Source organism: Diorhabda carinulata, chromosome 3 (assembly GCF_026250575.1).
Source record: "Diorhabda carinulata isolate Delta chromosome 3, icDioCari1.1, whole genome shotgun sequence".
NCBI classification, from domain to species: domain Eukaryota; kingdom Metazoa; phylum Arthropoda; class Insecta; order Coleoptera; family Chrysomelidae; genus Diorhabda; species Diorhabda carinulata.
Window position 1 is genome coordinate 17,615,939 of NC_079462.1, and position 27,252 is coordinate 17,643,190.

Consider the following 27,252-nt stretch of genomic DNA (forward strand, 5'->3'; position numbering starts at 1 on the left):
ATGTGGATGAATAGCTCCTTACTAAGAGATAGTATTTATTTCAATTTTTGCCGGCTTTTGTCGTCTGTCAATATATTGTTGTAGTATTGGTATGGTTATAGTAAAAAATGGCGTTGTGTTGTGCCAGTAAGTTTTTGAATTAATATTTCTTAAACATTGAAAATTATATTCAAGCTAATAGAAATTTTTAAAAACTTAGTTTAATACGTATGATAAATTTGTATAATTGTAAATATTTATAATATCTTAACAACTTAGTGAAAATGTGTTTTCAGTTTCGAATGAAGTTCCCGAACACCCAGTGGTGTCTCCTTCATCGGGTGCTATTTTTGAAAAAAGAATAATAGAAAAATACATTCAAGAAAACGGTGTCGATCCAATAAGTGGCAAAGAGTTATCTACTGATGATCTTATTGAAATAAAAAGTAGGTTTTCTCCTAATAGTATGTTTAATAATTACTACTACCTACATTTCAGCTCCACCAATTGTAAAACCGAAACCACCTAGTGCAACTAGTATTCCAGCCACTTTAAAATTATTACAAGATGAATGGGATGCTGTCATGTTATACAGTTTCACTCAGAGACAACAATTGCAAACTGCAAGGCAGGAATTAAGTCACGCTTTATATCAACATGATGCTGCTTGCAGAGTTATAGCTCGACTTAATAAGGAAGTTACAGCAGCCAGAGAAGCTTTAGCCACTCTGAAACCTCAAGCTGGTATTACAACAGTACCTCAACCAGTAAGTACTCAATTTTAGATATAGGTATTATAATTTACAACAGCATATAAATCTTATATTTTTAGGCTGTAGCTGCAGAAGCAGCGGGAATAGCTAATCAACCAACAGAACAAGCTGGCATGAGTGAGGAAGTAATAGAAAAATTACAAGAGAAAGCTACAGTACTAACTCAAGAACGTAAGAAGAGAGGCAAGACTGTTCCAGAAGAATTGACTACTCAAGAACAATTGAGAGCTTTCAAAACATTATCTTCACTTATTGTAAGTTATAATTTTGCTAGCAACTCCTTTGTTTCATCAACTCTTTCTAGTTTTATAAATAAACTATATTTTGATTTTATAGTACATCATTTTTTAAAGATAATTTTCCTACATTTGAATTTTTGTATTTGATAATGATCAAATACCAAATTGTAGGATTGGTAAAAATACATTTTAAATAATAATGGAAAAAGTGTGAGTTATCATCCTAACCAGCTCTATTTCAATGTACTTTTGTATATTTCAATAGAATTTTATATAAATTGGAACACAGAATAGAGATTGACCGCGAAATAGTTGGGAGTGACAATCTAGAGCCAGGATGAGAAAATATATCAAAGAGAGAACAGGCTATAGACCTATTATAGAAGAAATAAATAAAAGAAGAACAATATAAAATTGATTCTAATTGATATATTTTTCCTTCTAATAGAAATATGTTACAATATATTATATAATCTGACTTGTTCCTTTTAGGGTCTTCATTCAGCTAGTATTCCTGGTATATTAGCATTAGACGTTCATCAGTCTGACACTAGCAAAGTGTTGACTGGTGGAAATGACAAAAATGCCACTGTATTCAATAAAGATACTGAACAAGTAGTTGCCATATTGAAAGGACATACCAAAAAAGTGACAAAAGTTATATATCATCCAGATGAAGATTTGGTACTGACAGGTAATTTGTTGATATGGATGTTCTGTAAAATTATTACATTAGGGGGATTAATACCTAGTATGAATTATCTATTATTTCTTGTAGCTTCACCTGACACAACAATCAGAATATGGAATGTACCAACATCACAGACAACTCTTTTGCTGAGAGCTCATGATGGACCTGTTACCGGACTGTCACTTCATCCCACAGGAGACTTTGTATTATCGACGTCAGAAGATCAACACTGGGCATTTTCAGATATCAGAACTGGTCGTTTATTAACTAAAGTTTCTGATAATTCAAATGTACCACTCACAACAGCTCAATTACATCCTGATGGGTTAATTTTTGGTACTGGTACTGGAGATTCCCAAGTCAAAATCTGGGATTTAAAAGAACAAAGTAATGTTGCTAATTTCACAGGTGAGAAAGATAATTTATTCAATAACTTAAAATTCTGGTAAGTGAAGCATGATAAACAATTGACTAATTTTGTAATAATTTTTTCTTTTTTCATCGATAAAATTTGACATATAATTGACTTATTATGATACCAATTGTAAGGCATTAATAGTACATTATGTTACTAGGAGTAAAGGGCTATCATTATTGTTGAGCCCAGATTCTTGCACTGCCAAGGCTGTGCAAACTGGGTATTACATATAATGGATCTTCTGCTCCAAATGACATATACTATTTTTTCTTCAAGCGTAAAAATAATACATTGAAATTATTTTTCTTAAGACATTTTTACAATACACTTTTCATAACTGACAAACATCAAATTAAATGAGCAAATTTAGATGCAATTTTTCATAGAAATATGAACATTGCAGCATCAAATTTTATTTTAAAAAATAGAAGTTGATAAAACAAAAAAATGTAAATCTACTAAATACTAGAGGAAATATTGATACAATCCAGAATTAATATTCCAGACTGTACAAGATTTTGGACAAATATCTGTTATTAAACAAATCTTCTTGTTTTATCCATATGGCTTTTCAGGTTTCTTCCAGCCATTTTTCCACACTTTTTTCAACCTGAAAAGTACTTTAATTTCCTCTAGATTTCACTTTAGGGTGTTACTTTTCTTCTTGAGGATGAAGTTTACTGCTCGACGAATAGTAGAGGGCAGTAATCATTCTAGGGAGGAAGAGGTACTTTACTGCCATGTTATACATATAATTTTTCCGCCTATCTCTCAAATAACAAGTCATTTTTAAATTATTTATTTATGAAACTAACAAGCAACGTTTATGAAATAACAAACTAAGAAGTAGGTACAGTACAGGCACATTATTTTTATTCTTTTATCCCACATAATTTTAATTTGTAGTAGAGTAATTATTAAACTAATGTTGAACGTCCAATTATGAGCAGTGTTTATTTGAATACCGCTAGGAGTGAGAGCTGGAGCCAACACAGTTTTCATGATATTTTCATTAACAACATTATTATTTAGAAGGTATTCCCCAGAAGTACTTGTACTTGTCTGATTTCAATCAATTTCATCTACTTCATGGATTCCCATAATTTGGTTCGAAATTGTTCGTTTTTCTGCAAGAGACTGCTGAACATATCCTACAGAGATATTTGAAAACTTGATCTTATATATATATATATATATATATATATATATATATATATATATATATATATATATATATATATATATATATATATATATATATATATATATATATATATATATATATATATATATATATATATATATATATATATATATATATATATATATATATATATATATATATATATATATATATATATATATATATATAATTGAGCCATTCCATGACGTAACTTTTACTTTTCCTCACTATGATGGGAAAGTACTTTCTTCTAGGAATGAAAAGTACAAATGCTTCCTAAAATGATGCCAGCAAATGTATACTTTGGATAGAGGTATACGGAAAAATATTTTTAAACATGCTGATAGTTTAAAGTACTGCTCAATTTTATGGGCAGCAAAAATTTATCTGTTAAGACAACAATGTAGACAAATATCTTTATTACCATAAATATAGGTCTTTGCAATGATTCTATTAGTGCTAAGTAGAGTTTGCATGTTGGCAACAAATCTGCATTGTTATTCATTTTATTTGCATTTAATAAACTTGGCTAATTTATGTCACTTGAATAGTTTTCCAAATAAATTTTTTCTCTACTTTCGCAATATCTCGAAATTACGCTGGTATCCTTCTATCGTGTGCTTTGTATTCCCAACCAAATCTTTTGTGTACTACAGTTGTTGGTTAAAGGAAATGCATACCTGAACAGTAGTGGATTTTTTATAGTTTTTAATCTTCATTTGAGAATTATTTCGATTATACAAATTTAATCAACATTAACGCTAATGATAACATAATTATCATACAATTGATAATAATGTTATTTTATATTATCCCGAAAAATTTGCTACCAATATTAAATTGGGAATTTGATTCTAATATCTTGATTGATAAAATATTTAAGTGAAAGAAGCAAAATAACTTAAACATAAAAAATAATCATTTTATTTCTCGTGTGTTTATTATAATTTCAGGTCATTCGGGGGCAATCACAACAATTGCATTTTCTGAAAATGGTTACTATTTAGCTACAGCTGCTGATGATGCTTGTGTAAAACTTTGGGATTTACGGAGATTGCGAAATTTCAAAACATTGCAACTAGAAGAAGGTTACCAAATAAGAGATCTATGTTTTGATCAAAGTGGTACATATTTAGCTGTTGCTGGAACTGATGTTAGGTGAGTATATTCTATAATAAATATTTCGTCTTCTAGGAGAAAGTTCAGCTGATATTTCATATAGTGTGAATCATTTCCCCATTCCTTTTGCTGAGAGACTAACGTCTATGATGCTCTAACGACCCTCTATTCCCTTAATAACTCGAATAATCAAAAAGTGCTTTTATGGTGAGAAAATACCTTAAAAAAAATTGGCAATAATTCTAGAAGAATTATAAATGATTTCTATTCATTTAAAGAAATCGGTTATTAACAAAACAAAATGGAATCAATTTAGGAAAATGAATAAAAAGTTCCTACTGGTTGTTTCTAGTCCTTTTGCTAGGAAACTAACATCAAAACGATCCTATGAATTAATATTTTTGTATAACCTTACTTGATTATCCAATGTTTTCAATATAAAATACAACTGACATATCCCAGAAGGATAATTTTGAAAATAATAATAGTTTGATTAAATTTTTCAAATTTCTAATTATTATTTAGTTATAAAAAAACTTTTTTTTATCCAATTCCATATTTTGTCAGCTTTAATGAAAGTTCATTTAGGCTTCCACATGGAGGCAGTAATGCTTGTAACATTCTTGCAACACAATGTCACAATGTGAAGTTGTATTTTGTACAACACTGTCTATTATCATGTGTTATTGATAATGAAGTGTTCTTCTATAATTGATGCATATGAGTATCACATATGATCCTGGAACAAATTTAATATCTTTGAGATGTGAAAGCCAAGGAAAAATTAATTTTTCTGATTGGAACAAATTTCTAAGTTGATTTTATCCTTATTTTGATATACATGATGAAGGTGATCTATAGATCCAATATAAATAAGCAAATTGTCAGTGTCAATATTATATTTTAATAAAGAAAAGTCGAAACGTCAAAATTTATCTTTCTTTTAAAAACTACCAAAAAAACTAATTTTGAAATAGAAGAGACCTAAAATCAAGAACATTTAGATGCATATATATATATATATATATATATATATATATATATATATATATTGTTATGGTATGAATATATCCAAAATAAATTATTAAATTAATAATAAGATATAAATAAAGCAATAAGTTCAGTTCTGTTAATCGGTTACTTTAAAATAAATATCATTCTTTATATTAAATTTTGGCCAACACTATATTCTAAATTATTATTTAATTTTGACAAATCCTGTATAATTGAAGAATTTAATCCATAAATTGACAGATAAAAACAGGAGCACCAACTTCAAAAATTTGTGTGACATACCAACATAAATTTTAAGGTTATAAATGATAAAATATAAAAATTTTGACAACTGCAATGATAAAATTAATAACATAGGAATGAAATAAATACAACAAAGAAATTATAAAATAATATTATTTGAATAAAGTCACAATAATTTAAAAATTTAGAAATGACAATTTAGTAACTAACTTTTAAAATAAATATCATTGGTTAAAAGAAAAAAAAAAAAGAATGAAGAAGAGAATCAACAACGAGAGAAATTTTGTTTTTGCAAGAGAAAAAAGAGTAAAATAATTTTAATTGAAATTTAAAAAAATTAAAATCTTGATAAAAAAGGCATAAAATATTCAAAGGATTGATAATTAATAATTGTATAAGTGTAGTAATAAGAAATTGGTGAAAACAATTAAATAAAGTGAAATAAGTGAGAATACTCACAAAGGGACAATTTCCAAGATAAAGAAGTTGAGAAAAGGAAAAGAACAGGAGTGGAACTACAGCGGAGTATCTGTTTATTCTGCAAGGCCGTAAAAATTTCCAATTTAAAAAAAAAAATTAAAAATACAACATAACAAACACTTAAGGTACTGTTCTATTAAGTTTAAGTATTTCTTTTAGTATATAATATTTGAGTTCACATTTCCATATAATTTAGTTTTATGAGTGTAATTATGAGTATGAATGAATGTTTGTATTGTATTGTATATTTTGAATATTTTATTCATTATAAAGAACAGACCAGGTCTTAAAACTATTATAATCTGACCTTATAACCATAACAATTTATCGCAATAAAATTTTTTAATTTGACCTCACAATATAATACCCTGAGAATAAAAAAAATAATAATAACATAATAAAATAAAGAAATTCAAATAATTACTAATGGCGCCCAAATTAAAATCTGATTTTATTTAAAATAAAATTTATAAAAATAAACATTACACACTATAATACCATAACAATATATATATATATATATATATATATATATATATATATATATATATATACATATATATATATATATATATATATATATATATATATATATATATATATATATATATATATATATATATATATATAACCCTTTTAGCGCGCCAATAGTTAAATTTTTCCAAAGTTTGTTTATGTCAACATATTACTTTATTATAGAGCATATTGGTCACCAAAATTGAAAAAAAAATTAAAGGTGTTCTTGATTTAAGGCGAATTTTTTATTTTGCTTTAAAATTTTGAACACCCTAGGTCTCAGTAACTAGGCCCCCTATATCAAAATGAATCTCTCTGTGGTAGAGCGTTGTAGGTCTAATATAAAAATTCCCTGTATCTATTGTATATTTATACAGATGATTCATTTTTGAAATTTTGTTACTGTGTTTTAGACCAGACTTGGTTCTTTTAGGTCCCTCTCCATACTTGGTACACTATTTATTACTTAATATTGACTTATTTTCTGTTATAAATAATTTCTCTTGCAGTTTGAAAAATTTAATTGAGTATATAATATTTTATTTTCAGGATTTACTTATGTAAACAATGGCAAGAATTAAAAATTTTCAACGACCACACTGCCACTGCGACAGGTGTGAGATTTGGAAAACATGCCAGGTTTATTGCTTCAACTTCAATGGATAGAACATTAAAATTGTATGGTTTAGATTGAAGTTATAAAATGAATAGTAGCATAGGCACATACATTATTCACAATGTTTATAAGCTGCTATTCCATTGTATTATTGTAAATTTACTTTCACAATTGTTCTTTAAATTCAAGTAAAATGTTTTGTATTTACAAATAATTTAAATATGCTTATTGTTTATTCATTAATAAATGAAATAAAACAATAAATTGTCCCTGAAGTTTTATATCCCATCACTTTTTGATCAATGTTTATCATAAAGGAAATTAATGGTTCATATTTTCCCCCTCATTATGCCTGGAAAATGAATATTTGCATTCGGTCACTATTAGTAGGTATTCATTTTATTGATCCGGATCTTCTCAATTTTCATATAAGAATCTATTCTCTATTAGCTAATTTTCCAGGTTCAACAGATGCATTTATTGGATATACCATTAGATAACAATCTAAAGGCATCAACTTTTGTTTATTTACTGGATAAATCTAGGGGACTTAAAAATCTACCACGTTTGAATTTGTCAATAAGATCCGATGGTATAGAGGCGGTGTCTCCAAAATTAATATAAAATGTCACTTTATGTTTGAGCTTTCACACATAATCATCAAAGTTGGAATGTTTTGATGAAAAGAAGTGTATCTTGTCTTGCAAATGTTCCTCATACAAAGCTATATTTAAACTTTGTTTCCACACCTTAATAAGAAATTTTGACGGCAAGAACCTATTCACGGTTGTTACAAAGGAGCCGGTATTCTCAGCTCCTCGCTTGGATCGATATCGATGTCGTTGAATGCGAGAGAATCAAAATTTGTTGTTGTCTAGATTATCATGCCCTCTCCTCGTAATAGGAACGCTCTCGCCAAATAGGAGTGTTTTATTTCACTCGCATTCGCATGTAAAGAGACAATTCATGCAAACAGTGTTTTAATAATATTATAATTAGGGATCGATCGTTATCGGCCGATAAATAAATTCGATATTGACCTATATAGGTGTCGGCATAATAAAAATAGCTAAATATTTAAATTTTTACGAATTTTTTAAAAATATAAGGACATAAACTAAATGTAGATAAAAATTCTTAAAAATAAAACAAATAATAAATAAAAAACCTATGATATCTTATTCTTATTTGAACATGTAAATTAAAGTAACAGGTACAAAAACTAATATGTAAAGTTAAGTTTCGGCACTGTAATAAAATAAGACTTTCTGCTCTATCTGCAATAAGACGATTTCTTGCACTCTGGTACACATTTCCGGTTGAAGAAAATAATTGTTCACTGGCAACACTGCTTAGCGGGGATACTATATAGGTAAGTAACTACAATGCCATACATCAATGAATAAATGTTTTTTCTGCGCCCACCGAGCTAAGGGATCATCAATTGTTGATATTTTTTCCCGCCTTTTATAATTTTTTTTCAACATATTTTTCCTTTTCTTATCCAATGCTACCTTTCTTGACTTCGCACATTGTAAAGATGACTTCTGTAATTTTTGAGAACCCACAATAAAACGATCCATGCTTGTGAAAAACGAGAACAATACTAATATATTGAATTACTGTTTCCAAGCGTGTAAGGTAATTCTGGGAATCCCCAACCAACGAATGAAATCAGACAGCCGAAATTTTGGGAATCACCATATCGATTTATATTCCTCATAGTGATATTTTCCGAAGATCGAATTCGCTCTGCAGTATTTTTGATATTAGTAAGGTTTAAATGACTAAAACGAGGTAATATAATACGATTATCAATGTGTTATCTTTAATTAATGAGATTTACCGTTTCACCTCATTTTTATAGTAAAAGATTACCGTCAAAATTTTATGGCCATATCGATATCATATCGGTCGATCCTTAGTTATACTTGAATATACATAATTTATAATTGTAGTCATACAAAGGGATTGTAGAAATTGATAATCTTCTCTATATTTGATTGCTGGAAGAACTAGAAGAAGCTGAAGAAATTGTTGCAGAGCCCCATTGAGTTGTTTTAAGAAACCCTCCTATACAACTCAGTGATGACCAATTTAAAAAAATATTTCCGCTAACAAAAGAAACTTTCAGATATGTTTTAACACAATAAAAATATATCTGGACAAACCTGTAAAAACTACAGTAGCAAGCACTGTTTTACTTTTTATTTGGTTTTGATTTACATAAACTCATTGCAAATATGTAGCAGCTAGGTATATAGTATTAAAAGTTGTTAAGGCTCATTTAGTTATTGGCAGCAATGAAGGTTTTTGGTACTGGTAATACGTAATAATTATTTTTTGGGTATCTCCCAATCATTAGTGAGTCGATGCATTCACAAAATTATTGAGGTATTCAATAGACAGGAAATAATAGATGCATTCATAAAATTTCCCCAAACAATTCCTGATTTGAATGATATTGGAAGAAAGGAAGGGAAAAATTACCTATCATTTATTTTCAGTTGAATACAAATTTGAAATGTTTGAGGTTCTTTATAAAATCTAATGTACCTGGGATGATTTGATGCATTGACCACACTCATGTTGCTCTATTTCACAACTCATAAACTGCTACCATTGTATAAAGAATAGGATAGTAGATTAACCTTATGAGGATATCATTTGTCGAGGTGGACGCCACCAATAGATGGCAGTGGAGAGTTGGCGTCCACAGCACGTCTTTTCTTACTGTACGTCGTAGCTTGAATTACATTTTTTCTTAGCTTTGCTTGCCGAACTACCCCAATAACAGATGGCGCTAAAATTATTTAAAAATATATTCAACCCTTAAGCTGTGTTGTAAAGTTGTTTATTTTGGGTACGTATATAAATGTTGCAATTTGTGTTCATTATTGTATTGTGTTCGTTGTGTTATTGTTGAGTTTCGTTGGTTGTGCATTTGGATTATTTTTTTATTTGAGAATCTTTGAACTTGGATATATATTTCATTTTTAAGGTAAGTGGATATTATTACAATTAATATACATCACTACTCTCTTAGTTAATATATTCAAATTATAAGAGGCGCTAGAAGTATGAATGCTACAGCTTACAATTTCGAAAAAAAACTGTATATTTAGCTAACTACTTACTAAAATGTATTCATATAACAAATAATCACTTCTTCTTTTCAATTTTTTAGATATGGCTGGAAATAAGTATATATATATATATATATATATATATATATATATATATATATATATTTGTGGTAAAATTTTTTTTAGGCCAAAAAATAAAAAAATAATTCAAAAAACGAAATAAATGAAAAATTATTATGGCAAATCTACATTGAAATATCTATCAAATATACCAATGAAGGAAACCAAATAAAATACTCTCTATATTGTTTATGAAATTGTAACTAATCTTGTTATTGAAAGTGTAGATAATTGGGTGTTTACCTTACTTATTTGAGTTTTGACCAGGCAAAGGTTAAAATGGGTTCTTGGGCCGTAGATAGGTATTTAAGGGAAGGTATTTAAAGGGAAGATCTGCCAAAATATAATGTACAACAAATTTAACTAGATTTAAAAATCTATTATTAGTGCTGTTTAATAAATAAAATTAACATGAGTGACTGTTTTGTAGAGATATTGAAGTCAGATTTCAACTATTTCAACAATAAAAGACTAGTAATTAATAGTACAAAAGATGTTATACATGACAATTTTTGTGTAAAATATTTCTTTTACAGAATGGATTATTTACAATATATATTTTTATATCTGGGATAGAAGCTTCACTATCACACACAAAACTTATTATTTGAAATAAGGTTCTGGTTTAGCTGTATTTTAAGAAATTATTGCATTGTTTAAATGTCTCACAATTATCGATTGTTCTAGCCAAATAGTTAAAAAATTAAATATTTCTCTGTTGATATTTCATATCACAACTAGGATATAATCAAATATTATAACATTTAACAGTTGGCTTTCTGAGAATTGACGTTGACATTTGACAAGATGCCACTAACGCCTCTCATTTCGTAAAAAAGTGTTGAAAACCACAAACACAGGTCAGTTTTTGGGGAAGTCGACAAAGCATTTAAAAAATTTGTAAGTAATATACTCCTATTACTCACATAGTCATTAATACTCTTGTACTCTTAAATAACTTATTAATATATTAGGTGTGTAACAACGTGTTTACAAACGAGTAAAAACGACGATATCGGCGACTACCACCGGACTTGGGTCTATAATGGCAGCCAGCGATTCAGCAGGCGATGATTCTTTGTATCCTATTGCTGTTTTAATCGATGAACTCAAAAATGAAGATGTACAGGTATTTATTAGTAATTAAAAATTTTTGCTTTTCACCTATGGTTTATATATATATCAATATATTTCAAAAACATTGACTTCTGTTAACCCTTTTTTGTTTAAAGTGACATCATTCTTGTCAGATCTTCCTAGATTGAAAATGTAACGTAAAATTATTTATAGACCAACCCATAAATTGAATCTAGGAAGTGTGTATTGATATGATTGGGCTGTGAAAAGTAATAAATAACATAAAAATCTAGATACTAATATGATCCATTTTTTAATTAAATTATGTTTTTGGATATATATGAAATTAATCGGTATCTATTAGTTATTAAAATTTAAAAATATAGTATGTAGTGAGTGATTATTTGGTACTTGGACTTTCAATGCAGCAAACCTATCAAATTAATATACTTGTCTATCCTTCAAGTAAAATATCTTGGATGAATATTCTACTATTTCAGTATCCAAGTTTATCTCTTTACCTTTAAGTTACAAAGAATTTATTTAAATCAGCATTAAAATAAATCCAAGGAATATCATAATCCATATATAGGGTAGATGGGTAGATTGGATTCTCTATTGATAATTACTCTCAACATAATTGTTTTATTTCTATGTTCATGTAAAACAGGCAAATTTAAAAATATATCTGATAATTTAGCTGGAGTTGATTAGTAAAAATGTATGTGAAACAATATTGTTTGCTTTCTTTGTTACTGTAATTGCTTTGTTAGTGATAATAAAATTACATTATATGTTTATTGCCTTGATGGAATTTTCCTATCAAATGACAAATTAATAAGAGAGAATAATGAAATAATATGTATTTGAAAAAACTTAATCATTTAGTGAAGGTGGAAATGAACTAGAATGGAGATTTAGAACTTATAATTCCTAGGATTGTGTACAGTGAAAAAGAAAGTACAAAATATGAGAATCATGAATAACATTTACAAAAATTGTGTAATCAGGTGTATGTGCAGTCTAATAGATATAAAAGGATTTACAGAGCATAATACATGATATTGATAAAGATATATTGTAACAAAATGGAAGCAGTTCACAGTAAAGAATGGAAAGACACAATAATCAATAACATTTATGATGCTTAAAAAAATGAATCTTCAATCAATATTAAGGAAATGAAATAATATTAATAATACTGGAATATAAAATTGATTTGCACAATAAAAGACTTTGCTTAAGAATCTGTTTCAATTTGAGAAATGTAATAACTGGATTTGACCCTGTGTAATAGTCAAATCAATTCCTCCCTGAGTGGAAAGGCAGCTGCTGTCACCAGTACCAAAACGGCGAAAGGGTAAGAGAGTTTTCTGTTACCCATTGACTATAGAATAGGTCATTGGCCCGGGCGAAAAGAGAATCATTAGGTTATAAGTATGTTCCTAATGAAAATGCTGCGGGTTCACCAGGGCTTACAAATGTCCTGCTCTATGTTGAGATGAGATTCGCTGTTTTATCCACGCATGCTTTACTCTAAATAGCTTGGCTGTTTTCCTTAAAAGAAAAGTGCACCTTGATTACACGGGAATTTGGTAAGGTTCACACATGTTCAAAAATATTTTATCCACTTAATTTTCGATTTTTGGTAGGAAAATTATGTAGCCTATTAAATAATTAGTTTACTTTGTAAAAGAAAAATCTTGGTAGGAATCCGTGGATAACTGGGTCTGCTATACTTGCAGAAATGTAATTTTTTTTAGATAATCAGTAGGTTACTCCAATTTTGTAACTACTGTTTTATGAAACAAATGGAGTAAATGTTTGCATTTGTTTTCTCTATTATACCTATTAGGCATTATGGAATACTCATTATCAATCTACAAAAGCTCTTTGTAGATATATATTTGGTAGACAAAACATTTATCTTTTTTTCTACATTAGATAAAAAGTTTATTTATATTCAACTATCTAAAACATTTGTGTAAGTAATTAAAAATTACATCATTACATCAAAAACATTTTATCCGTATTTGATATCATTTATTTTAATGACTAATAGCAGAAAGTAAAAGTCAATGATTGCTAATGATGGTAGTTGTTGTGTACTTTGAAGCTATGTCCCATGGTATTGTTTTTTATTTTACACCTTGGCGTACATTACTAATATAGAATCAGCTTTCAGTGCACCTATTCATATTTTCACTTGAATAATTGGGTTTTTACTGGGTTAAAATTGACCCTCATCAATATTTGTATAAATTTGAAAATTTTAATTATGATTTTGAAATAATTATGCAGATTTTCTTTCTCATATGTTACCATCATTTTTAATGTGTCATTTTGTAGTTCTATTTCTTTATAACATTTACTCATCCAAAGTTTTGTTTAATTGTTATTTTCTAATTGTTTTAAATAAAATTTATTTCAACTTTCTTTCAACATAATTCTTAGTTTTCTAAGTGACTATATTTTGAGTTTATACCAATTATTAGTAATGTCTAATTATTTGCAAAATAGGGGCAATCCATAAATTACTTCACGCGTTAAGGGGGCGAGAGAGGGTCGACGAAGTGTGACATTGTGTGACAAAGAGGTGGAAGTGCTCCTAAATTTCGTACCGTCACATTTTAAAATCTATTATAATCTTGAAAACGAACTTTAAACTATTACCTTACAAAAACCTCAAAAACATATTCAACTGTATCTGTGTAAATATAAGGTTGGCCACTAAGTACTTTCGCTTTTTACTCATAGAGAGCCTTGCTATACTTTATGAATAACTTATGTTAGTGCTGTACTTCCGTAAAAGAAAGTAAAGAAAGCTGCTGTGGCTCATAAAGTTTATGGTGTTGATTGCTCTTTTTCAAAAATGAGCAACGTTCTGGTCGGCCCTTTCTAGAAAAGAATCATCACTGGTGATGAAAAATGGGTCCTGTACAGTAACATAGTTAGAAAACGATCATGGAGCAAACACGAACCAGCACAAACCACATCGAATGCTGAAACTCCTCAAAACAGCTCATGCTGTCGGTGTGGTAGGATTACAAAAGTGTTGTATTTTTTGAGCTGTTTCCAAGGAACCAAACAACCGATTCTGATGTTTACTATCATCAATTAATGAAACCGGATGAAGCAGTCAAAGAAAAAAGAATTGTCAAATCAGAAAGGTTTATTGTTTCACCATGATAATGCAACATCTCACGCATCTTTGGCAACTCGTGGTCAAACTTTCACAAATGATGATGACCTTCTATCACATTGTTCAGTTTTTGCTGATAAGAACCAGACATTTTATGAGCACGGAATGATGAAGCAGAAAGAAAGGTGGCAAAAGGTCATTGAGGAAAATGGAAAATTTATTTTTTTATTTTATGTATATCATATACTACTACTATTTTATACTACAAAACCGAAATTACATCGCCAACCCAATATAAGATATTGTTTTGTCACACACTCTACTAGTGTACGTGCCGACCGCCTAGGCGCTCTTTAATAAATGCCCCCAAATGCATTGTGTCTAGCAGTGATTTCTTTGTTTCTATTTCATTTGACCACTGACTTTCGTGGATGAAACAGTATCTTTCTAAGTTCTGCTATTTTGTGTTTTTAACTTATTAAATAAGTTTAAAATAAACAAAAAAAATAATTTATGTAATCTTTACGTAAACTATATTTTCCATCATACAAAGTCACTAATAAACACAAGTAATTACATAAGAGACAACAAAAAGTTTTACCTATCGCGAATTTTCGTCCTTTGTGTGGATGATGACGATGATGCTGTATGATGATATACCACTCAAACGAGAACAAAGTAGCTGCTGTGACAGTTATAAATAATTTAAAGTCCATGGACTGAAGATTATGAAGTTCATATCTTTAATTAATATAATTCTATTGAAATTTTTTGTTTTATTAATTTCTTCAATTAATATAAGTAGTCGTTTTTTGTTTTGTTAATTGTTTGATTTGATGTTAATTTTATTAAAAAATAATTTAAACGGAAATAAAACTGCTTTCCAAACTGCTGTTTTCATTTAATGATTTCTAAATGTAATTTGCAAAATATGTGACTTCACATTAGGGTAGGGGGGGGTAGTCTCCCAAATGTGACTACCTGTGACAAGGACAGTGAGAGAGGGGCAAAAAATCATGAAATTCGCATAAAAACCCACTCCCACCCACCATACATGGAAAAAGATAAAAATACTATCGACAAAAACTAGGAAAAATGATCTTGTTGCATATAATATATTTATTTTTAAGATATTCATGTAATTTTTGGGTCACAATGAATTGAACTATTTTGCAACAATTTTTTTTGGCTTATTATTTGTTTAAAATAATTCAAATAATTTGATTTATTTCTGGCGGTTTCTTTAAACAATAAAAAAGTCTTAATGCTATTGCAATTAACTGATGGTTATTTCAATTTTTCAACTATGTATTTATTTACAAACAGTGGAATATTCAGGCATAATGTTCAAACTAAACATTAATTTTATCGAATAGATTATAATCTTCCCTTATACATATAATTTTGTTTTCTTTAAGCAATATTTAAAGCAAGTATCTATATATGAGAATTTACTTCTAAAATAATATTTTGAATTCGATCCGTACCAATTATTATATTGTAAAGATAATAAAAAAAACTACCCAAAGTCTCAAATAATATACATGATAATCCAGAATTATGTACATCAACTTTTTAAGCTGATTGTATGTCCAAAAAGTAAGTGAGGATTATCTCATCTCATTTCGTTTAATATTCAATATTTTGAAGACATTAGTTTTAAAATAGTTTTTTCTTTGCAACAAGGTCTAAAGTATAGAGATATAGCTTTAAACTTGAAAGTTAAAATGCATTTTACTGTAATTGATAATAATTTTAAGCTCCACTTACTACTACGAACTACAATGTTTACATATGGAAGGAAGTAGGTGAATACATGAAATTGCTTGTCTTTATTCTGAAATAAATCAGATAAGTTTAGCAGATAAATATAAGGTTCTCAATTCACACTGTTAAAAGAGATGTGTCTTCCTTATTTTTCAGTTTTACAAAAAGTACAAAAATTTATATATATATATATATATATATATATATATATATATATATATATATATATATATATATATATATATATATATTTAGAAATTAATACACATAATTCTGGGCTATAAGGTATAATTAGAAGAAATAATACAATAATAATCCTAAGGTTTTTAATTGATCTCTTCTCATTGATTCTTATTAAATAATTTGTTATTCTAGCTTCGCCTTAATTCAATAAAAAAACTCTCCACTATCGCCTTGGCACTGGGAGTAGAACGCACAAGAACAGAATTGATTCCTTTTTTAACGGAAACCATATATGACGAAGATGAAGTATTATTGGCATTGGCTGAACAACTGGGAACATTTATAAATCTAGTAGGGGGTCCTGAAAATGCTTACTGTCTACTATCACCTTTGGAGAGTTTGGCTACAGTTGAAGAAACTGTAGTCAGAGATAAAGCTGTAGAGTCTCTAAGAGCTGTAGCCCAGCAACACAGTCCAGCTGACCTGGAGACTCATTTTGTACCTCTAGTTCAAAGATTGGCAGCGGGTGATTGGTTTACTACCAGGACATCAGCTTGTGGTTTATTTTCAGTAAGTTTTCAATTTCAGTTAAAAACTCGAATTTATTTGACACTATGTTTTTTTCAGGTCTGTTATCCCAGAGTCTCAGGAGTAGTAAAGGGTGAATTACGATCTCATTTTAGAGCGCTATGTCAAGATGACACTCCAATGGTTAGAAGAGCTGCGGCGACCAAACTTGGCGAATTAGCTCAAGTGGTAGAATTGGAATATTTGAAATCTGATCTAATACCAATGTTTGTAAATTTAGCTCAAGACGAACAGGTATGAATAGTGCTCATTTAGTTCAAATTCTAGTTATAATTACAAAGATAAAATTTAAATAAAGCTTTGGTAGATATTTCAAAAATTAAGGGTGTCAATGAAGTTATTGATATTGTATGAATATTTTGTTATATATTTTTTTGCATATCTAAATACTTGTTATATTGATTTGAAGTAGCAATGTTGTTAAATAGAGGACAGACAGTTTGAACGTTTGTCTATTTCTATAGCTTCTTGAATAATCATGGACTTGGAGGAGCGGAGTGGGGTGAATGTTTCGCTTCTATTGAAATATAGGAACACACACTCATACACTCACACACACACACACACACACATATATATATATATATATATATATATATATATATATATATATATATATATATATATATATATATATATATATATATATTCTGTGAACATGCATGTACCATAACATTTGTTTCCTTTCTATACATGTCTCTTTTACACCCATTTGTTCCTTAATTCTCTCATTAGCCATTCTTTCCCATCTTCGTTCTTTTAGTTGCCACTTCTTTGATCTATATATTAATGTGCTTTTCATCACGGTATCATGTATGTATGTATCATATATTCTCATTTTTATTTGTCTGCTTATCTCTGTTTTGCCTTGCTTATTTTTGCGATTTTATTTCGGCGTCATCCGTCCCTTTGTGTTTGTGGCTAAATATCTATAGCTATCATATTTTTATATTATTTTCCAAAACAAGATCTGTGGTCTCTTCACCAATAAGTCTATGAACAATAGATGTGTTACCCTATTTCTTTCTACTTTTTTCTCTTTGACTTTTTTTAGGCAGAGCATATTATATGTGTAAGATCTTCCCGCAGGAAAGCTATATTGTTCCTCCTCTTCTTGGTGTTAACATTCTGTTTCTGTAAGATCTTTTACTATTCTTCCATAGACTCTAGTTATGGTATTAAATACAGATAAGGCTCCATAGTTGTTACAGTTTGAATACAAAATTTCTGTTGCATAAACCTGATCTCGAATTTTAATTAATAATGAAATTATTGGTTTGAATATATTTGATAGTCATTTTTATATTTAGGATTCGGTTCGACTTCTCGCTGTAGAAGCCTGTGTTAGTATCGCGACCCTTTTGCAACAAGAGGATATAGAACAACTAGTAATGCCCACTCTTAGACAGTGCACTAGTAAGTAAAGAAATACCTGTCATTTAGACTGCGCAAACATAATTATCATTTCGAAATATGAACTTTTAATGTGATTGTCTAATAACATTGATGTTTTAGGTGATAATTCTTGGAGAGTACGCTACATGGTAGCAGACAAATTTACGGAAATACAAAAGGCTGTTGGACCGGAAATCACAAGAACTGACTTGGTTAGTGCTTTCCAAAGTTTATTAAAAGACACTGAGGCTGAAGTACGCGCTGCTGCGGCGAATAAGGTAATTAATTAAACATATACGTGTTATTTGGATTTTGAAACATTTAAAATATTTTAGGTGAAAGATTTTTGTCAAAACTTGGATAAGACTCATCAAGAAAATATTATAATGGCTAATATATTACCTTGTGTCAAGGAATTAGTAGCAGATCCCAATCAACATGTCAAATCAGCATTAGCATCTGTCATAATGGGTTTAAGTCCAATTCTTGGTAGACACAATACTATTGAGCACTTATTACCTCTATTTTTGACACAATTAAAAGATGAATGTCCTGAGGTCAGACTTAACATTATATCTAATTTGGATTGTGTAAATGAGGTGAGAATACATTACATTCTTATTGTTTTTTATGTTAATCATAATAATTCAATTGTTTCATATATTTATATTTTCTCTTCTGTTATAGGTAATTGGTATTCAACAACTTTCTCAATCACTTCTACCAGCAATTGTAGAATTAGCAGAAGATTCAAAATGGCGAGTACGATCAGCCATCATAGAATATATGCCTTTGTTAGCAGGTCAACTGGGAAGAGAATTTTTTGATGAAAAACTGAATGCATTATGTATGACTTGGTTAATGGATCATGTATTCGCTATTAGGGAAGCTGCCACATTGAATTTAAGGAAGTTAGTGGATCAGTTTGGAGCTGAATGGGCAGAGACTACAATTATACCTAAAGTTTTGGCTATGTCTAGGGATCAAAATTATCTATATAGGTATGAAAATGTATTTCATAAATCGTTAAACTAAAGTTGGATGTTATTTTAAAAACGGCTATTTATCAATCTCTTTTTTTGTGATAACTTAGTAGTTACTTGTTAAACAATTTTTTAGTTGTTAATATTTTCATCTTTCACTTTATAAAAACTATACGATTTCCTTTACATCTTTGTCATCACATTTTCTTTGTTCTGAAACCTCTGCATACTATAGACATACCACAGAAAAAACAATATTTCTTTCAATTGTTTACTTTTACTCATGACCCAAACACAACATACAGTTATGAAATCTTCGTCTCTAAACTGAAATAACATAGACCGGATATTCTGAAGTTGAATATCTAAGGATAAGCCAAGACAGAAGGCTTGTAGGAGGATTTGTCTTTTGTCTCAAAATAGACTTCAGTTTTAGCAATTGCTCTTTCATTTGAACTGAATTTTTTACTAGCTAGCATTTTTTTTGAGATCAGCCAATAGCCAGTAGTCACTGAGAGCCAGATCTGAACTATACAGTGGATGAGGAAAACAATTCAAAGTTTTATTCTTCAATAAAAGCATCAGCATCGTTGCCATCGACTTGTGAATCATTACATTGTCCTAGTGAAAAAGTGTTTTTTTCTTCGGCATATAAGGCCGTTTTCCATGATTTTTGCATCCAAAGCTCCAACAACTCTATGTAGTATTCGCTATTGATTGTCTCTCCTTTTTGGAGATAGTCGTAGTCGTTGATCTCAATTCTCAAATACTGAAGCCATAACCTTCCCAACTGACTGTTGTTCCTTTGGACGCTTCGGACGTGGTTCATCGGCTCCAGTCCGCTCAGATGAAGATCATTGTGGTTCTGGAGTGAAGGATTGGATCCATGATTCATCCATTGTCTCATATCGACGCAAAAATCTTATTTATTACGTGTAAACATGGCCAAAAACTGCTCTAAATCATCAACACGTTGTTATTTTTAATGGACTTTTAATGAACACCTATAGCGCAATTTTTTGTCACCTCATCAGAACAACACAATTAAAACCCTTGACTTAGGCTTAAAGGCTTGACTGAGTAAGTATCACTGAAGTTTGAAGAGTCTAACTGGGATATTTTAAATCATTACACATTTTAATTTAGTGCTAGGCTGATTAGTCCATGAGTCCATTTTCAGATTATCTAGCAAAGTAAAAATAATGAAAGTATCAAGAATAGAGTCCAAATCCTATCTAAATATATCTCACCAACAAGGTTATTTAGAAATTGGGCATAGAAACAACTTTACCATGATTCTAAATGAAAAGGTTGACTACCAATACTTTCCAAAGAAATACCTCTAACTTAGAACATATCAGGCACAAAAACCACAATAAAAACCGAATCTTGGGCATTTGGGGTTGCTTAAAAATACTCATTATCATTAAGTTTGTCCCCAAGAGTTTTACAGGCAGAAAGTCTTATAATTTGAAAATACGTGAAAATTTACTTCAAAAGATAAATATGTAACATAGCGATTCATCATGATAGTTATCTATTAAGGATCAAAGCTATAAGCTCCCATGTCATCAAAGCTGACATGCGGGTAGAAAAGAGACCTTTATTAAATATTCAAAAATAAGCCTTTTTAGTGGGGGTTTCTGGATTAAAGGAAATACACTCACCAGAAAAGAAATTAAAAAGTCTTCTATTCTGTGGTATAGGAAAAAAAGTTTAGAACTGTGTTGGTGTCTTCCTGGGTTGAATCACTTTAAAAATATGATAGCCCTGGATAGAAAAAGTATCTAATTTCTGAAAAAAAAACTATGCCTCCTCGCTAGCTTCTTTACAAGCCACTGCCGCCTGTACCTGGTAAGAAACTCACAAGTGTAAATTCTTTGGTGAGGACAATGGAATTCTCCCAGTTCTAGAATACTTTGTCATAACAATAATACGCAAAAGATAAGACAAGAAACCTGTAGGAAACGCAATATCTCCGGAATTTTTTTTTAAGATTTACTAAAATAACATCTTTTTGCCTCAGAATTTGGTATTTAGTATGTTAACATTTCTCATTAAATTTTGAAATAAAAACTGAAATTGAAATTCTCCTGCTGTAAGAAATTAAATTTCCATTATTATTTATACATTAAAACGTTTAATGCTGATTTTTGTTTTAGAATGACGTGTTTGTTTTGCATAAACGTTCTAGCAGAAGCATGTGGGAGTGACATAACAACCAAACTACTATTACCTACAGTTCTCAGCATGGCAAATGACAAAGTAGCAAACGTCAGATTCAATGTTGCCAAAACTTTGCAACGAATAGCTCCACAACTTGATCAATCTGTTATACAACCGCAAGTTAAACCCGTATTGGACAAACTGAACGTCGATAATGACGTGGACGTCAAATATTCAGCGTCCGAAGCAATCATGGGCATTGCTGGTAAGGATTTTATCACGACAAATTTTCAGAAAATTTTGGAATTCTAACATAAATGTCATCCTTAAATAAACTGTGGTTAAGTTTTTCTTTTACAAAAATCATCAATATTTTACTTTATATCATATGCTGATCTCAAAAATCACGGATTTAACATCAACAACTACTTTAAATTGTGACTATTTCAGCGGTTTGGCTCATTTTAATATTAAAACTTCTAAAAATTCACTTTAGATTTTTATATTTCAGTAATAACAAGATTGCATAAATCAAGAATATAATTTGTTATAGAATTTGGAAGGTCTGAAAAACATATAAAATTATTTGAAAAATGATATTTGAGGTAGTATGTTTTCCAATTAATATAAATTTTGTTGGAAATTTGAATTATTAAAATAAAAACTGCTAATCAAACATTTTATATTTATTGAATTAAATAATTATGGTACTAGGAGTGAGGACAACAAAAATCTTCTTATTGAAGGTGAAGAAAACATCAAAAATCTTCAATTTTCACTTTATCACAATAACTTGCACTTTTCATAACGACTGTGTAACTGTCATTTTTTCTGTATTTATGAATTATATAATTTCATAATGAAGGATTAAATGAAATTTAAGACTAGATTTTCAAAAAATATACATATATATACCAAACTAAGAAGTAATTGTGTAATAAGGAAGTTTCAAAAGCTTTACTATAATTATATCAATGCTATTCCATTATTTGCAAAAGTAATTCCGAATATATGGGACTCTTTTCAGTATGTCTTTTAACTTATCCCATAGTGCTATGTATTCTAGAAAGAACTTCTACCTCCCTGATGTCGTCACTACGTGGTCTCATTATTCTTTTCTTAGTGGAGTAATGCCTGTCCTTCCATTTTCTTGGTGTACTACTATGCAGTTCTTCAATTTGACGGCTTACCTTAATTACTTTTGTATTTATGTCTATGTATAACTGTCCTTATTCCTCTTCACTACTGGACAGTGTCCAGTTATTTTCTCTGCAGTAGTATACTTGAAAATAGTTGAATACTTATCTCAGTTCTGCCAAGCTATTCGAATCGACTTGTGATCATGTTTCTCTCTACATATTTTCTTCTTAAAATTATTCATGTTCTCGATTTTCTGTTTTATACCTAGTCTTTTCTCATATTCATGGTATGTTGTAATCTTATCACTTCTATTGTTGAATGGTTAGTATTTACAACCAATATTGTCTGCATAAAAAGCCAACATAATACTATCTTCCATTGGGATATTTCTTGTATAGATGTTGAGGACCAGTGAGAGAACTTCTCTTTGTAGTACTTCAGCCTCTAATTTTCTTAGGTCGGATTTAACGTTGTATTGATGGGTTTTATCGATAACACTATATATTTGGTGTAGTTAAGAGTCTGCAGGTGAGTTTATTACTCGATCCTTTATTATATATTGTATTATGACTTATTTTGCCTTAATTTTTTTTATATAAAGCATCTTTTTGGTAGAAATATACATGGAATTTGATTAATGACATGGGTTTTCATTACATTTAGTATTGTACTGATTTTCAAAAATGTAAATGAAAATTAAGGACTAGATCCTATATTTTTACATGACATAGCCAACATTTTTATAAAGACCATATTCCTAACTTTTGAACAGATTTGTTTTAATAATTTTTGGTTTGGATAAAACCTTTTGTATTCTATTTTTTTGCAGCTTTAGGTTGAACAAGAAAATTTTAAGAAGAGCATCTACCTATGAGAATAAGAATAACAAAAATTTATTCAGATAAGAAAGTGAAAAAATTGGAATTATTATACATATTAATATAATTAATCTTAAATAGACTGTAATATCACAATTGTTGTGCTCGTTTATTTCAATAAAAAACAAGTGTAATATAGAGTTTAGCAGTTTAGAAAATCATTGTTTATGGGCCAGTTTGTCTACTACAGAGTACGTTTTGTTAAGCTTTTTCTTGCTTGATTCTCTTCAATATTAATTTGTCTTTTTTTATTTAAAATATTGACAGTATTATATCGGTACCTCCGTTCAAAAGTAAAATAATTAAATGAAAATTAAAATTTTAAAACAAACACTAAATTTGATTGTGGGCATCAGGAACTTCTGAGACGTTTAGTCATGAGATAAAGAGCATAAAGACAGTAAAACTTATCTTTTAAATCAAAAGTATCCAGTTTCATTTCTTTGGAACATGTAGAAACCTACATTTGTCGAAAATTTAGTGAAACTATACTATACTAATTTTTTAAAATTATACCTTATATACCTTTCGCTTATAAAAATTTATTTCACTAGCAGAAAGGCTATTGATGTAAAATAAATATGACAATCATTTTTTACTGTCTAACACAATTTTTATTATCTAACAGAATATGTAGATCTGAAAATAGGTATTTTTCTTTAAAACTTTCAGTTTTATTTGCTACTTTATATACTGACTATTTCAAAAGAATTCATTTTACTAGTGAAAACTGATTCACTCAGGAAATAAAAGAATCATTTTTGTTTGAAGAGTTATATTCAAATAAAAGTGAATTTGATGATTATTTAGAACTTATTGTGGTATTTTAATGCTTTGAAATCATCGAATAATAGAATAGGGAAGGTACTGATCACACTGTTTACTTCCAATACACAAAAATCAAAACTGTATGATCATAGGTCGTAGGTTTATATTTGGCTTGAAGCATCAGACAGTAGTAAACAGGATGTTTAGTCTGAATATAACCAATGGTTCTAGAATTTTCAATTTGACTATGGAAGATTCACTATAGTCTAAAGATATAATTTTTTTCGACAGCTTGTAAACACAAAGTATTTACATTCTACTTCAATAGAACTAGTACAAACAATTATTTTTCCATTTTAGTCATATACGAATCCATAGCATTATGTAGGCTATTGTATCTACTGATTATAATACATTTCTCCAAACAATAAATTTCTGTTGATCTCATTTATTCTTTGGGTGAGTAAATTTCGGGAGAAACTAAAGGGTGGTTATCAGTGTGATATAATTTAGTCAATAAGTGATTTAAAAATTTTAGAATTAAGTTTTCATTTTGCGAGGTTTGAGTTGAATTTAAGATACTTAATTTAAGTTGTTTCTAGATTGACACCTCATAACTTTTATTTTACTGCAGTTTACAACAACTAATTCATTATCTTACCGAAGTAAACGTAAATCAGTACATGGGATTATCTCAAAGAAGTTAGCTTGATGGTTTAGAAACATATTGGATTGGTGACAAAGTAATTTCGGTTTTGTAGTATAAAATAAAACACTTTTTTAACAAAGAGTAGTTTTTAATCAATTATATATTTTTCATTTTGCTCAATTACCTTTTGCCACCTTTCTTTCAGCTTCATGATTCGGCGCTTATAAAATTTCTGGTGCATTATAAGAAAAAAACTGAACTTCGAAATAAATGGTAATCAATCGTGCCAAATCAGGGCTGTATGAGGGATGTGGCATTACCTCCCATCCAAAGTCCAATAGTTTACTACGAGTTGCCAAAGATGTGTGAGGCTTTGAACTATGTTACTTTAAACAATCCATCTTCAAGAAATGGTCGATTTTATTTCGTTTAAGGTGCATATCCCAAATGTTGATTCTTTGTGTTAAATGAATTTCTTTCAATTTGTAAAGTACCCAATGTCAAGCTTTTTAACTAGTTCAAGTCAATGTGTTTTACATTTATTGTGTGCTATATTTAGTTACCAACCTTATAAATTTGTGAAAAAGTTATTAAAAAGAAATAATCATTTTTAACAAGACAATTATATATTCACAAACAGCATCCTAGATGGAATTTAATTACAAATTTTAAATGATTGCAATAATAATTCTAAAATTTATTATTATACACGTTGAATTTTTCTCAATTTCTCAAAATTTCTTTACTTAAAAAACAATTTAAAAGACAGTTAGTTGTTCAAAAGATGTTTCTTCGCATCCTTGTGAAATACTATATTGTCATACATTTGAATAATACGAAGCGCAAACAGTATATAAATTCAAACATCTATTTACTTATGCAAAAAGAAGAAGAGAGTGTACACGTAGAAAATAGCTAGATGCATGGAAGATTTACAGAAGTTAGGGATAGCGTACTATAAGACCTCCGGGCTGTTTTACTCATTTTAAAGTTTGGTGAAGTTTACGCCAAATAACTATCTAAAAAACTCTGAATATCACGTGATTTGTTGTCCTTAAGAAGGACAGATGAGTTTGAAAAGTATCAGAAAATTTCAATACTATAGTAGATATAAAAACCCAAATTTTATATTCAGGATATAGCTCTTCAAATAAAATTGTATTTGTTTATATGACAAAAAAAACTAAATACTTCGCTTGTCATAATTTTTTTCACTATAAAATAACTTGTAGTTGCTGGGCAACCTTTTACAATTTTTTGGCCAATAAATTACTTGGTGAAAGTATATAATGATTCAGTGAAATCTAAGAATTTACATCAGGAAACTTAGGAAACTATTAAAACAAGAAGTTCGAGAAATAATATTAAACAGTCTTAAAATTTAATCTGAATTTAGAAGAATTTTTATTATATATTAATGATGTTAGCATAAAATACTTAACAAAAATTAAATGTTTACAGACTGGCCTGTTTGTTGTATGTCAATCTCGAAGTTTAATTTGTTTTATATACTTATCCATGTTAAATAATGAGATTGATATTACATTCTGAAAGGAGGACTCGAAATATTACTTGATTTTATGTTTTTATACAATAAGATTGTTTTTGTATTATAAGTAGTACTTTATAAAAAATAAATTTAGTATATTATGTGTCATCTTTATCTTAAGGTGTATTTGCCATTAACCTATTCCTTTTTCTCTTATAAACACACTTTTATTTTGGAGCTTACACTATTTGTGAAAAAAATTATTAGACAATAATATCTGCTTTTGCACTAATTTCAATATCGCAATTATACTAATCAGCAACATTTTAGAAAACAAAGATTAACAAAAAATATACAACAAGGAGTTTGAAAATATCTATAAACTATGAAAGGGTTTTTAGTAGCATGTGGGCATGGTTCAAATTTCATTTTGATCAAGACATTGCATATAATTCAGTATCTCAAATAAATTATTATAATAGGAAAGGAGAGTCCTCGGCCCGCCACACCATTCGAAAGTATTTTTAATGATTGCCGGTCCTCCAGGGGC

The 27,252-nt window shown here is 29.1% G+C and overlaps 2 protein-coding genes across 6 annotated transcripts; both read left to right on the top strand.

The window, feature by feature from the left end:
• The first annotated feature begins 48 nt into the window (after positions 1-48).
• Positions 49-7,535, top strand: LOC130891349 (pre-mRNA-processing factor 19). The gene is made up of 8 exons (XM_057796002.1): positions 49-126; positions 276-425; positions 478-746; positions 812-1,006; positions 1,484-1,685; positions 1,770-2,090; positions 4,237-4,441; positions 7,205-7,535. Exons 1-8 carry the CDS (start codon positions 108-110, stop codon positions 7,347-7,349), a joined length of 1,506 nt encoding a protein of 501 aa, XP_057651985.1. The 5' UTR covers positions 49-107; the 3' UTR covers positions 7,350-7,535.
• A 2,640-nt stretch (positions 7,536-10,175) lies between these two features.
• Positions 10,176-26,863, top strand: LOC130891802 (serine/threonine-protein phosphatase 2A 65 kDa regulatory subunit A alpha isoform). Of its 5 annotated transcripts, XM_057796774.1 has the most exons (11): positions 10,176-10,272; positions 11,249-11,377; positions 11,452-11,606; positions 16,839-17,216; positions 17,274-17,468; positions 18,545-18,650; positions 18,750-18,907; positions 18,965-19,228; positions 19,317-19,630; positions 21,775-22,043; positions 23,748-26,863. In XM_057796774.1, the coding sequence occupies exons 3-11, from the start codon at positions 11,523-11,525 to the stop codon at positions 23,756-23,758; spliced, it is 1,779 nt and encodes a 592-aa protein (XP_057652757.1). In that variant the 5' UTR covers positions 10,176-10,272; positions 11,249-11,377; positions 11,452-11,522; the 3' UTR covers positions 23,759-26,863. The 5 variants fall into 5 exon arrangements, with proteins under 5 accessions (XP_057652757.1, XP_057652755.1, XP_057652758.1 ...); XM_057796772.1 differs by lacking the exon at positions 10,176-10,272 and having other exon boundaries at positions 22,290-26,863; XM_057796775.1 differs by lacking the exon at positions 10,176-10,272 and having other exon boundaries at positions 23,754-26,863.
• The last annotated feature ends 389 nt before the right edge of the window (positions 26,864-27,252 follow it).